Source organism: Ursus americanus, chromosome 23 (assembly GCF_024610735.1).
Source record: "Ursus americanus isolate L20-20 chromosome 23, mUrsAme1.1.p, whole genome shotgun sequence".
Classification (NCBI taxonomy): domain Eukaryota; kingdom Metazoa; phylum Chordata; class Mammalia; order Carnivora; family Ursidae; genus Ursus; species Ursus americanus.
This window is the reverse complement of record NC_142149.1, coordinates 39,414,081-39,428,627: the sequence shown is the minus strand read 5'-3', so window position 1 is coordinate 39,428,627 and position 14,547 is coordinate 39,414,081. Positions and strand designations below refer to the sequence as shown.

Below are 14,547 nucleotides of genomic sequence, written 5' to 3'. Positions count from 1 at the left end.
CAGTCCCAGTGACTTATGAAATCATGACCTGAGCTGAAACCAAGAGTTGAATGCTTAACCAGCTGAGCCACCCAGGTGCCCCTCAAACATATTTCTTGATTTTTCAGCTAATTGAAAGCTTTGACAATTCATCAAGTCCGGATGACTCTAGATATTTACTTATAATAGGAGATGTAGGAATAAAACACTAAAAAGAAAATGTGTTAAGACTGACAAAATAAGAAAAGCATAAAGCTTTATTGAGAAATATTAAAAAGGATTTGAGTGAATGAACAGGCATATTGTGTTCCTGGATGAAGAGTTCTTCCCACTTCCCAGATTATTATAAATTCAGTGCAATCCCATCAAAATAGCTACAGGATTTGAGGACTAAGAATGAGGTAGAACTGGGCTGCCTGCGTGGCTCAGTTGGTTAAGTGTCCCACTCTTGATCTCAGCTCAGGTCATGATCTCAGGGTCCTGAGTTCCAGCCCCACATTGGGCTCCATGCTGGATATGGAGTCTACTTAAATTTAAAAAAAAAAAAAAAAAAAGAATGTGGTAGAACTTCAAGTGGCTGTAAATTTCACTTGGAACAACAAGAAGAGTTAAGAAAATATTGAAAGAACAGAAAACTGAGAGACACTTGTTGCAGACATTTGAACACATAACAGTACAATAATTAAAACAGAGGTGTTCAAGAATGAGTCGTCAGATCAGTTTAAGAGAAACAGATTGATAAAGAAGTGTCACAAATTGATGGGGGAAAGATTAAATCATTTAAACAATGAGGCTGGGAAATAATTGAATTAAGTTGGGTCTTCATCTTCACCCCAAACCACGAGGTAACAAAGTAAGTTCTAGCTATATTTAAGAATTGAATATAAAAACTGGAACCATTAAAAGAAAGAAGAGGAAGCAGAATATTCGGTTGCTTTCTGGATTATTAAAGGCTTATGAAGTAAAAAGGTGGTAGATGGAAACACAGGAAATGGTAAGTGTAAATGACTACATAAAACTTCAAAACATCTCTATTTCAGAAACAAAGAAAAGTAAAAGATAAAAACTAGGAAATATACTTGCAGCAAATATGAGAAAAGATTAATATCTTTAATCGTGAAGAGTTCTTATAGATGAATAATGGATCAACAACAGTAGCATGCAGGTCATGCTGAGCAAGAATATTATTTTAAGAAGTTCACTAATAAAATCAAAGAAATAAAAACAAAGAATAGTAAAATAACATTCAATTATCAAAGTGGCAGGGGCGCCTGGGTGGCACAGCGGTTAAGCGTCTGCCTTCGGCTCAGGGCGTGATCCCGGTGTTGTGGGATCGAGCCCCATATCAGGCTCCTCCACTATGAGCCTGCTTCTTCCTCTCCCACTCCCCCTGCTTGTGTTCCCTCTCTCGCTGGCTGTCTCTATCTCTGTCGAATAAATAAATAAAATCTTTAAAAAAAAAAAAATTATCAAAGTGGCAAAGGATTTTTTTGTTTGTTTTTAATTCAGTGTTGATGGTCTGAGGGATTGTGAACAGGGATAATTTTTTGAGAAAACACTTTGGGCATGGGAATCAAGACCCTTAAGAATGTTCATACCTTTTGGCCTCATGATTCCACCTTTTAGAATTTATCCTAAGGAATTAACATTCAGATGTTTATTATTGCATTACTTTTTATTTAGATTTTTAAAATTCAGGTATATCCTGTCAGTAAAGTGCCCAAATCTTAAGTGAACAGCTTGGTGAATTTTTATGTGTGAGTACATCACAGAACCCTTTCCCAGATCAAAGTAACAGAACATTTCCAGCATCCAGAAGGCTCCTTTTAGTCAATACCATAGTAACCACTCTTGTGACCTTTATTGCCATAGATTTATTTTGCCTGCTTTTGAACTTCACATAACATTATTTATAATAGCAAAAAATTGGAACAGTCTAAAGGTCAGACAATAAAGAACTAATTAAATTGTCAGATTTCTGTATGATGGAATAATATGAAGCCATTAAAAATGGCTTTGGTACAGAATTTCAGTTTGAGAAGGTGAAAAAGTTGTGGAGATGGGTGGTGGTGATAGTTGCATAATGATGTGAACGTACTTAGGGTCACTGAACTGTACACTTAAAAATGGCAACGTTTATGTTGTGTGTGTTTTACCACAATAAAAAAAATGTTTTGGGGACTCTAGTTAAAGTTATAGACAGGAATCTTTGTATCTTTTTCTAAGTCTGAACTAATTTCAAAATAAAAAGAGCATGTTTTTGGAGAATTTTTAATGATGAGTAAATAATCTTAGTATAATGTGTGGTGAAGAAAATATTCAAAACATACGCAGAGACAGCATAGCCCTCATTTTTGTGGAGGACTTGGGCTGGGTTTTATGTGTATACACACGCATAAATGTACATGATCTCTACGCAGCTTTGAAAGCCTGGGGAGAGAGGAGGTGATAGACCAGCGTATTAATATCAGTTTCATTTTTATGGTGATGCTTTCCTTTCACTTAACATTCTATGATTGCCACATATTCCTTTTACAATTAGAATAAAACTTAACAAAATTTTTAACTAGAAGAGAAATGATTAAGAGGGAGAAAAATAAGATAAAACTTCTCAAAAATTGGCCAACTGGCTTTTAAGATTACTTTCTTCACGGCTTACTCTCTTCATTTTTATCTTTAATATATTGGCCAAATCTCTTTTCTCCAGACCTGATTCTAGGTAGTGATCTTTACCTTTTACCTTCTTTTCCCCAGTCCTCTATATTTTTAGATGACTGTTGATGTAATTTTCATTGACCATCTATGCTAATAGTGTATTTTTTTTTTCAGGTATTGAATTGAAACACCTTTGTTTGGAATACATGACTCCATGGCTGTCAAATCTCGTCCGTTTTTGTAAGCACAATGATGATGCCAAGCGTCAAAGAGTTACTGCTATTCTTGATAAGCTGATAACAATGACCATAAATGAGAAGCAGATGTACCCATCTATCCAAGCCAAAATATGGGGGAGCCTTGGGCAGGTATTGAGTTTGCTCAGATATTTGTCTAGTACCTCTGTGATGCAGATATTAGTCTAGTACCGCCTTTGTGCGAAACATTGTGCTGGGCACTAGGGATACAGCTGTAGAAAAGACAGTCCCCTCTTTCAGAAAGCATGCAGTCAGTCATATGATTCTTGATTTGGTTCAGAATTGTAGATGTCTAATGCATGTTTCAGAGCCAGAAAAAAACTAATTATTTTAGTACTCTTTTCCATGGCATAATTGTATAGAATTTAACTGTAAAAATCTGGTGTTGTTTTTAGTAAATAATGGTTTATTTTATTTATTTATTTTGGGGGAGGGGGCCAAGTGGCAGGAGGAGCATGACGTGAGCCAAAATCAGTAGCTGGACACTTAACCAACTGAGCCACCGTGACACCCCTAAATAGTGCTTGATAACATATTCCAGTACTTACTTACCACAGATGTCAGCAGATGTTCGTTAACAGTTTTATTTCGGACACCTTTCATTTATAGTTCTAGTACAAGAATGTCAGTATTAAACTATAGAATACAATGTAATATTTTTTATCTGACAAGAGTTGTGCACATCATTTCTTCAAAGTAATCACTTAAGGCAGCCATACCCTTACCCAAACAATGCTGCGAATCTTCCAAATAATTTGAAATGACCATGGAGCCGGTTTCATAGCTCTACAAAGCATCTCCGTACTTGATGTCATTTCCTATATTTTAAAATAATTGTATTTTATATTAATCATACATTATTGTCTTAGGAGAGAACAGAGGTACTTTGCTAAGTGGATGAAAATAATACATGTGGGGTTTTTAAATTTTTGAATATTGGTCCCTTGATCTCTGAAGCAATATCTTCATCCTCTTCTGGATATTTAATGATAAATTAAATTTACTGACAGGTCTCTAAATAAAACTTAGTATTTTGGAGGCTTCAGGTAAAATAGAATTTTCATGTTGATCGGGCTACTGTTTTTGTAGTATTTTTAAAGTAAAAATTAAGTGGGCAGAGTAAATGGCTAAAACATCCGTTATTTTTCCATCTTCCACTAGATTACAGATCTCCTTGACGTTGTACTAGACAGTTTCATCAAAACCAGTGCAACAGGTGGCCTGGGATCAATAAAAGCTGAGGTGATGGCAGATACTGCTGTAGCTTTGGCTTCTGGAAATGTGAAATTGGTTTCAAGCAAGGTAATCAACTTTTTCTTTACATTCTGGACTGTGGCATGATGTGTCTGTTTTTATTACCAGGAGGTTGTTTGTATTGTAACTAGTCATTTTAAAGTTAAACTGAAATTCTTTGTGATTAAACTTTGTTTTAGCCCCTGGGTTTTTAAAAATTCTGTTTCTTTACAGGTTATTGGAAGGATGTGCAAAATAATTGACAAGACATGCTTATCTCCAACTCCTACCTTAGAACAACATCTTATGTGGGACGATATTGCTATTTTAGCACGCTACATGCTGATGCTGTCCTTCAACAATTCCCTTGACGTGGCAGCTCATCTCCCCTACCTCTTCCACGTTGTTACTTTCTTAGTAGCCACAGGGCCGCTCTCCCTTAGAGCTTCCACACATGGATTGGTCATTAATATCATTCACTCTCTGTGTACTTGTTCACAGCTTCATTTTAGTGGTAAGTGCCCAGAAAGTACTTCGTGTTTTGCGGTTCGTTTCTCCATTTTATGTGACCTGGTTGGCATGACTTATCTTACTCATTATTATTATGGTCCCTTTAACACTAGCTGTTTATTAAAGCCTGGGATGATGACATGGAATATTATCAGAAAGAAAAAAAAAAGAATAAATTAATTCCATTCTGTTTCAAGCTATAGCAGAGATTTTCTTTTAAGATTTATTTATTTGAGAGAGAGAGTGAGTGGGGGGGCAGAAGGAGAGGGAGAGAGAGAATACTCAAGCAGACTTCCTGCTAAGCATGGAGCCTGATGCGGGGCTCGATCCCACGACCCTGAGATCACGACCTGAGCTGAAATCAAGAGTCGAACACAACTGACCGAGGCACCCAGGGTGGCTACAGCAAAGATTTTCTATGTGCATTTGTCAGGTAGACTCTTTGCAGTTACCACAGAAGCTAAAGACTCCGTGACAGTTGACGGTGTTGGGTGTTGCACTACTGGCATGAACTTGTAGATAATGGAGCTAAAGCCATGGACATTGAGCAGAATGTATCTAGAGGGTTGGTATAGGGAGCATGATTATGTAGTTTTGGTGTGATATTCAAATTTTCTAAAAGCAAAATGAAATTGGGCACTTTCGAATTAAAAAGCTAATATCTTTAAAGTCTTTCCTTGTTCCTTTTTTCTTTTACAGAAGAGACCAAGCAAGTTTTGAGACTCAGTTTGACAGAGTTCTCATTACCCAAGTTTTACCTGCTGTTTGGCATTAGCAAAGTCAAGTCAGCTGCCGTCATTGCCTTCCGCTCCAGTTACCGGGACAGGTCATTCTCTCCCGGCTCCTATGAAAGGGAGACTTTTGCTTTGACATCCCTGGAAACAGTCACAGAAGCTTTGTTGGAGATCATGGAGGTACATTAGGCAAAATGATAAGAAACTGAGATCTTTTTTTTTCATCCACTAGTACTGTAAAGAAGAAATAATAGTTTATTCTGCTGTTTTATGCTTAATGCTTAAATAAAAACACTCCCATGGACCGTGTTTATTGGTAATATATATGTCATTTATTTAACGACATTATAATACACGTTATTTAAATGTTTCTAAAAACATTTATGTACATAACTATATTTAAGAGTATCCTTTTTTTAAGGCATGTATGAGAGATATTCCAACATGCAAGTGGCTGGACCAGTGGACAGAACTGGCTCAAAGGTAGGTCCCAAATAAATTTAAGCTGTAAAAGTATGTGTATTGTTGAAAAGATAAATACTACCACATAATCAGTATTTTAATTAATTATTTAGTATATATAAACACAAAGGTTTTTCATTAACTCTTTGGATTTTTTAATTGCAGATTTGCATTCCAATATAATCCGTCCTTGCAACCAAGAGCTCTTGTTGTCTTCGGCTGTATTAGCAAACGAGTGTCTCATGGGCAGATAAAGCAGATTATCCGTATTCTTAGCAAGGTACGTTTCCCTCCCTCCTTCCCTCCCAAATATTTGTGGTTCTCAAGTTGTAAAGCATACGTTGCGTTTTTCTAAGGGACATTTAAATTTGAATTTAATAAAATGTCTTGTATGTTCCTTGTTAAACCTTTAAACAACAGATTGAATTATTTTCTTTATTGTAATTTTTGAAGTGAAGAAACCTCTAAAGAAGATATCTTAAAATATGTTTTGTCTGTTTTGCTAAGAAGGTACTCTTAGTATTTTATCAGTTTTTAAAGCATTTAACTATATGGTAAAACTGGCCTTATATAAAATTATGTAATTAATATAATAATGCATAATGTAATGTATTAAAATGTAATATAGAAATATTTAAAAATGAAAACCCAACTGACCTGTTTCCCAAGAACACCATAATATTGGAAATGATTCTAGCACTTACTAAATAAGGAATTGTTCCTGAACTGATTGTGAGATTCATTTTGGGAGTTAATGTTTTATTTCAATGAAAGTAAAATAAAAAACTCTGTTTCCCTAAAAGGCACTTGAGAGTTGCTTGAAAGGACCTGATACTTACAACAGTCAAGTTCTGATAGAAGCTACAGTAATAGCACTAACCAAGTTACAGCCACTTCTTAATAAGGTAATTACTATACAGAAACTGAGTGCATTCGTTGTGGGTATCAGTGTTAAATGTTATTTTGTTTCAAGAGTTCAGAAAGTAAGCTGGACTAAGAAGAATTTATAAAGAAAAAGCTGTAAAGTAGAACTTGCTTGTCTTTAAATTTAGTTGTTTGAAGAATTTACATTAGAGGAAGCGTAAGTGTGGAGAGTATGTTCTCAAGAGCTTGTGAGTTTTTGTCTCATCAGTGCTGAAGGAAAAATAGTATACAGTCTTAATTCTTTAATCCGGTAAGTATTCACTGAGTCCCCGCTACGTGCCAAGTACCATTTTAGGTTCCGGAGATGTAGTATCTGAACAAAAGTAATAAAACTCCCTTCCCTCATGGGAGCAGCTTGTGTTCTTGGGGTGAGATTGGGCGTTGGGAAGTGAATAGGTAACGAGCAAAGTAAGTAAATGCATAGTATTCTAGTTCATGGTCATTACTGTGGGGAAATAAATGCAGAGCCGGGGGAGGTGTATCTGCTCTTCCAGAGACTTGGGGCACTAAATGAAGATGATCTTTAAAAGGAACAACATGATGCGGCCGCTGTTCTGGGATGGTCTGAGCTCATCGCAGCTTTGTGACCTGCAGCAGGTCATTTAACATGTCGGACACCGTCTTTCCACATTTCCATAAAATGAGTAGACCAGACTGGATGGTGGCAGAGTATTATTTTCCAACTCTGAAGTCGTAGAATTATGTGAATTGAATACAAAGATATGCAGGATTTGAGGGAGATTACAGAGAAATAAATACCTGTATGCTCCTCGTATTGAGTTCTGCGTTCTACAGACATGTCTTCTAATCCAGAATTGCACAAAATGGTTCTCTCATCGTCATCTTAGAAGTTAAAATGAGGCTCAGAAGGGCTAAGTGACTTGCCCAAGGTCACATACCTGATAAGACAGAGCCATGATTCTCTTCCAAGGCTGTCTGACCATGAATTCTGTGTATTTTCCCACATACCACACTGCTAAATAAGCTCCCAAAATACATATCTTTAATTGAGAACATCAAGAGATACTATATTGGTTAAGGGTGACAAGAAAGTTAAAAGGGTAGAGTCTAAAGTTAAAGAGATAGGTGGGATTTCGTGTAGAGAAAGGGAGAAATCCTTGCACAGCAAACGTACAGCAGGGGGATCGTACAGGAATGTGGGGCAATGAAGGGGTGGTGGGTGGACCATTCTAGTAGTATGGAGAAACTTTGCAGGAGAATAGTGAGACAGGAGATTGTAAAGATTGGATAGAACTAATCTAACATTCAAGATTCTTCAGAAAGGAGTTTGGAAATGTACCTATGTGTTTTCAAGCAGATGAGTAGTATGACAAAGGAAGACTTAGAAGGGTCCTTCTGTCAGTAGTGTGCACAGCAGATTAGAGTAGGGGGAGACCGGAGGCAGAAAGAATCCACATTTAAAAATAAGGAAGGTTGGCGTACAGTAGTATCATTAGCAATAAGCAAATACAAAAGAGACTGCTTTGGAAGAATTAACAAGACTTGGTGACTGGGGTTTGGAATCAAAGAACAGGGAGAAATCAAAGGAGATGTTAAGCTAAGGTTCTCAGCCTGGCTAACAGTGTCTTTAGTTACACACATGGAACAGATGAAGAACTTACCCATGTATTTACTTTCTCCAAAAGAGAAAGCGTGCATAATTTGGGGGATAATGTGCTTTGTTTTATACTGTGATGTGTTTCAAACGAGACTGTTTGTAGTTCGTCTCACTAACCTGGAATGCGTGGCCTTTGCCAGGACTCCCCTCTGCACAAAGCCCTCTTCTGGGTCGCTGTGGCTGTGCTTCAGCTCGACGAGGTCAACCTGTACTCAGCAGGCACCGCACTTCTGGAACAGAACCTGCACACCTTAGACAGCCTGCGGATATTCAACGACAAGGTCAGCGAGCTTTCCGTTGGCATTCCCAAAGTCTGCGCATGTAGAATTCCTCCCTCTCGTATTGTTGTTGGCCTTTTAAAATCAGAAGAGGTCCATAACTTCAATATGCACTTCTGTAATGCGACTTATTGCGAGGACAGTTCCTTAACAGCTCATGAAAAACTATTTAAACTTTTCTATGTAAAAATAGCAGGAAACAGTACTTGCCCAATACTGGGGAACAGAACAGGGATGAAAAATATTGAGTAGTAATAGTAGCTACTGTGCTAGGCCCTGTGCTGCGCTGTGCCGGACTAGGCACTGTACAGTCGTTATCTGTGACTTCATAACCCAAAGGTAAAGGTTAGCATTCTCTACCCTCCATGTCACATATGAAGAAAGAATCTAAAAATAAGCTTATTTTTATTGAATAATGGAACTTAATGAAAAAATAAGAGAGTCTAAAGGGAACTTTTGGGTACTTAATCGTACTAGGTTTTGGTTTTGCCTAAGCCCACTTTGAAACACACCCTTAGCACCCTTCTTAACATTTATCAACCTTGACTGAGGTTGGATTTTGGTTTATAGAGTATAGAGAAGGGGACATAACAGTATCAAGTGATGTTCTTTTTGTTTTTGGAGAAAAATGGGAAGAGAGGAATTTTTTTTTAAGATAGATAGGTGTTTATAACAAGAGATTTACTTGAAGTGAGCTTGATCAAAGCTGTGGGTAGAAAAAAACCAGAGAACAGGAGCGTGGTTTTAAGTGTGAAGATACCTGGGCTAAACACTGTTTGATTAGTCTGCCAAATGTGGTGTAGCCTTGAAATAGCTACCTTGAAGTTTATCCGTCGGGGGCCTCCAGTTTACAAAATAGAGAAGAACAAAGAAGTTAAATAACTGTCCATATTTGTACATCTGATTTGGGACTTGAGCCCCTCTTTCCTAATTTCTGTTGCTTTTCTCTGGGGTTGTCTTGGGCCAGTGGTGGTCAGAGAGATAGCTAGATTTTGGCTATTTGTATGGATATAAAAATATTTGTAAATGAAATGTTTGTCCAGAAGTGTCTGCCTTGGTATTTTCACTGCCAGAACAGCCTCATAGCAGGAACTAATACTGCCTTCAGTGCCCCCAGGATACTAGGATTCAGAGTTAAGAAAGCCTATTAAAAGTCTCCAGCACGTAAGTTGAATAAGGTCTGAGGATCTGATGTCTAACGTGGTCACTGTGGTGGGTAACATTGTAGCGTAGAATTGAAATTTGCTAAGAGAGTAGAACTTTTAAGTTCTATATTTAATGACGTAATGTTCTCAGGAAAAGCAGGGGTGGGGGTGGCTGAAAATATGTGAGGTGATGGATGCGTTCATTACCTGGTGGATATGTGTATACTTTCACAGCGTGTGTATATATCAACTCATCATGTTGTACACTTTGAATGTCTTAGGATTTTGTCAGTTATTATACCTCATTAAAGCTGGAAAAAATAAATTGTACATATAGCAGGTTTATAGGTAATCATACTTTATATAGAATTCTGCAATTTGCATTTTTATTTAACAATCGAAGTGAACATGTTTCTGAGCATATATACTCATACATATACATATGTACACACATACACACGTGTGCGTGGGCACGTAATTCTTTCTCATGGCTGCAGAGTATTTTACATTATGCACAAGCGACAATTTTTCAACCATTTGCCCATTAATGAACAATTGATTTGTTCCTGTCTTTTCTTCTTTTCTGTTTTAAACAGTGCTGTTCTAAACATCTCTCTACGTTTATTTTTAAATGCTCATGTTTTTCTTTCTTTGAGATAGAAATCTAGATAACCTGAGCTCAGGCTATAAGCACCTTCAGTTGTTTGCTTTTAAAAATCTCTGTTCATGAGGGAATCACTGGGCTTTTAAAAAAAAAAAAAAAACAAATTCCTAGGCTTTACCCAGTGACCTTAAAGGAGGTATTCCTCTTCAGTGACTTGAAAGCAGGTATTCCTAGAGCCACCCTTTAGGAAACACTGTTAAAATCTTAATTATGCTAGGCAAGTTGCGTGGCATTTTTAAGTTTCGATTTCCTTGTTTTCCCACACTAGAATGTAAAATCCACCAGGGTGAATAGTTTTTAAAAGACTGTTTAGTTCACTGATTTATGTGCAGAGCCTGGAACCATGCCTGGCACATCAAAAACATATAATAAGTACTTGATAAGTAAAAGAATGACTAAATCTGTAAAATGGAGCTAATATTGACTACAGAGGATTGCTTTAAGGTTTCAATACAATAATGCTTCTAACATTATTGTATACTGCAGGCACTCTGTAAATATGAGCTCTCCTTGTTTTCTTGAATTTTCAGTCATAGTATACAAAATGCCCCCTAACAATTCAATGGATGGTCTTATTTAAAACAACAATAATTATAATTTTTAAGAAGTCACCAGGATATAAATTGATAGTCATTTATTTTATAGCATAAATCAAAGCTATTTCATCTTCTGTCATCTTATTATTTATATATGCTTGATTGTCTCACACTAATTTATTTGTAGTATCTTAAATATTCTATAGTTTTCTGTAGTCATCTGCAAATAATTTCTCTCCATTTGCAAGGGTTACTTAACTTGTCGTAATTATGAACACAATCAGAAACCAGTAAGTGCTCCTTTAAGGTAAGTTCCTGTGTGAACCCCATCAACCGTATTCTGATTATCTTTAATAGAGTCCAGAGGAGGTATTTATGGCAATCCGGAATCCTCTGGAATGGCACTGCAAGCAAATGGATCATTTTGTTGGACTCAATTTCAACTCTAACTTTAACTTCGCACTGGTTGGACACCTCTTAAAAGGTAGAGGCCTTGTGTCAGAATATTTTTATGAAATGATATCAGGACCCAGAATAATTTGTTATTTGAAATATGTTGAAATAATTTGGCTCATATGTCTTACTTTTTTTTTTTTTTTTTTAAGATTATTTGAGAGAGAGTGAGCTCGAGGGGAGAGGGTGGATGGGGAGGGGCAGAGAGAGAGGGAATCTCAGACTCCCTGATGAGCATGGAGCCCGATGCAGGGCTCAATCCCACAACCCTGAGATCATGACCTGAGTTGAAACCAAGAGTCAGACTCTCAACCAACTCAGCCACACAGGTGCCCCTCATATGTCGTACTTTAAATGCAGATATATCTGTCTTATTGAGCTATGTTTTATTCAGTATGTATTTTAATAGAGCCTAATTGGTGCATCAAATATCATATTTCCTTTAAAATGCAAAAGAGTTAATTCTTAATAATCCTAGGGGCGCCTGGGTGGCTCAGTCGTTAAGCGTCTGCCTTCAGCTCAGGTCATGATCCCAGCGTTCTGGGTTCAAGCCCCGCATCAGGCTCCCTGCTTAGCAGGTAGCCTGCTTCTTCCTCTCCCGCTCCCCCTGCTTGTGTTCCCTCTCTCGCTGCCTCTCTCTCTGTCAAATAAATAAATAAAATCTTTAAAAAATAATAATCCTAAATACTGAACTTTCTAATAGCTATGTTATTAGTTAACCCTAAGTATCTTTCTGATTATTTAAAATAAGACTGCAAATCAATAAGTGATGTTACTTGAGTAACTTATGTTGAGTATGATATCTTAGAGATTTGATCACAAGTTGTATTGTTACATACCGTAGCACCTCACCTTTCTCGTACCCCACCCTCACCCCTCCAAATTTCCGAATTGCTGATAGCAGTGGTCTCCTAGTCCTCAGAGCCAGCTTGTTCACTGCCTCGCCTGGCTTTACTCCCCACTGCTGACCGTGCTGTATGTTAGCTTTGGTTTACTAACATGGAACAGTCATGGCCAGAGATTACGGTTCACAGGAACAGCACATAGTGGTAAGTCAGAGAGGCAAAGGCAGTGTAAAGTAAGGCTTGGGATGAGCAGCTGCCATGAACCAGTGGTCTTGAGCAGCAAGGGCTTTGGCCACAATTAGAGACTCAAGCTCTTGCTTGAGTCTGCAGTTGTGTAAATCAGTGTAAATGATTCTCAGGCTCGAGGAATCATAGTGGTTCCCCCAGTTTTTACCTGACAGATGTACATACACCCACTACTATGAATTTAAACATTTGATTTCTTTACCTTATGAAATTTCTGCAAAAATATTAATAGTTTTAATCTCTAAAGTGAGTAGGGATTGCTCAAAAGATACTACACTTACTAGAGGATACCAAAAAGAAGGATTGCATAAGGCTGATAAAGTGTTTGCTGATTTTGTATTTCTAAGAGTACCAAATATTTTCAGTGTACAAATCCCATACTTGAAAGTGGAGTATCACTGGGGCGCCAGGGTGCCTCGGTCCTCTAGGCGTCTGCCTTCAGCTCAGGTCATGACCCCGGAGTCCTGGGATCGAGCCCCGCATCGGGCTCTCTGCTCAGCAAGAGTCTGCTTCGCCCTCTCCCTCTGCCCCTACTCCCGACTTGTGCTCTAGCTGGCTCGCTCTCATTCTCAAAGAATAAATTTTTTAAAAATCTTTAAAATGGAGTAGCACTAATGATTAAAGCCTGTCCAAAGATCAAGCTTACTCTCTGATCAAACCTATTCTTTTGGTTCTGAGAGTATATACATCCTACAGCATTAGGTTTTTTTCCCTTAATTAAAAAAAAGAAAGAATTTTTAAGCAATAAAACCCTATTTTCAAAAGATATCTTAAGGTGACCTCAAATATCTAGATTTTTTTTTTTAATCCCCGCACTACTTTTTAGGGAATGGAATATCGGAAACCGCATCCATCTTTCCTTATTTTCCTTCCTTAGAGTTCCAGAGAATGGTATCCTCTCGTACACATGTTTGGTACTTAATCTTTTATATAGTTAACTATTCACATACGTATATTTTACCTTCCAAATGGCTGTTCTTAGAAGGCAGGAGTTATCCCTGTGTTTCCTTTCCTTGCAGAGTTGCTAGTCAGTAAGAACTCTAAATACTTGTTGAAAGAATGGATTAACTTCTTGTTTGTTTTTATTTTTTGTAGGGTACAGACATCCTTCACCTGCCATTGTTGCAAGAACAGTCAGAATTTTGCATACACTACTAACTCTGGTTAACAAACACAGAAACTGTGACAAATTTGAGGTGAACACACAGAGCGTGGCTTACTTAGCAGGTAAAGACACAAAATAGACAAAATTACTCTTACCGCATCTCTCTCTAAGGACTGCCAGAATGACACAGACACCTGTCGGTCCCTCAGCTGGCTTCTTGGCAGGGTATAGAGCTCACAGTCTGGGCCTGTGGTGGTGGTTACAATTTTGAAAGTTTTGCAAAAACATTTTTCCTTATAAAAGAATTTGCATTAGAGTCTGAATGTGTTCCCTTTGTCATCTTTCTCCCTTTGGCACTGCATGGTTCCCTGTTGTCCATCATAAAATCCAAAAGCCTCAGCCTAGCATCCTGGGCCCTTCAGCAGCTCTCTTGGTTTTGCTGTCTTTCCATGAATTTCATAAGCCCCATTTTTTATTACCTCTCAAGCTCATCTACTTGCCATGTCCTGGAATTACCCTTCTGCCTCTTTCATATACGTTCCTGATGCTGTTTGCTTTAGCTAGAATGTCTGCCCGTCCCCACCATCCCATTAAACCTTCCAGTTTGCTCGTACTTGGTTTGTGTTTCTTCACTCAGCCACATTTAGCACTTATGTATAATACGGTTCTTGAATGTAGTTGTTCAGTGGAAAGTGCTGATTCCCAGTTTAGCAGACTAGTTTGTGGCAACTTTTTTACAAGTTGGTCAGATCATCTAACGTCTCAGAGTATTTTTCCTAATCTAAAAAATGGACCTTGTAGTACCTGTCATGCCGACTTTCTGTGTTTGTTGAGATCAAATGTACATTAAAGCACTTGAGAAATACAAGGCTCCTTTTAAATCTCCATATATTTCATGTTTAC

At 37.7% G+C, this 14,547-nt stretch overlaps 1 protein-coding gene across 5 annotated transcripts in view; it reads left to right on the top strand.

The window, feature by feature from the left end:
* The window catches only part of NF1 (neurofibromin 1), a 259,093-nt gene that overhangs the window by 220,477 nt on the left and 24,069 nt on the right, over positions 1–14,547 (top strand). For all 5 annotated transcript variants that reach the window (XM_045773184.2, XM_045773178.2, XM_045773179.2 and 2 more), the window contains 10 exons: positions 2,809–3,002; positions 4,053–4,193; positions 4,359–4,638; positions 5,334–5,548; positions 5,790–5,851; positions 5,996–6,110; positions 6,634–6,735; positions 8,513–8,653; positions 11,353–11,479; positions 13,635–13,766. In XM_045773184.2, the coding sequence (XP_045629140.1) occupies positions 2,809–3,002; positions 4,053–4,193; positions 4,359–4,638; positions 5,334–5,548; positions 5,790–5,851; positions 5,996–6,110; positions 6,634–6,735; positions 8,513–8,653; positions 11,353–11,479; positions 13,635–13,766 (1,509 nt within the window). The remainder of the gene's footprint in view (positions 1–2,808; positions 3,003–4,052; positions 4,194–4,358; positions 4,639–5,333; positions 5,549–5,789; positions 5,852–5,995; positions 6,111–6,633; positions 6,736–8,512; positions 8,654–11,352; positions 11,480–13,634; positions 13,767–14,547) is intronic.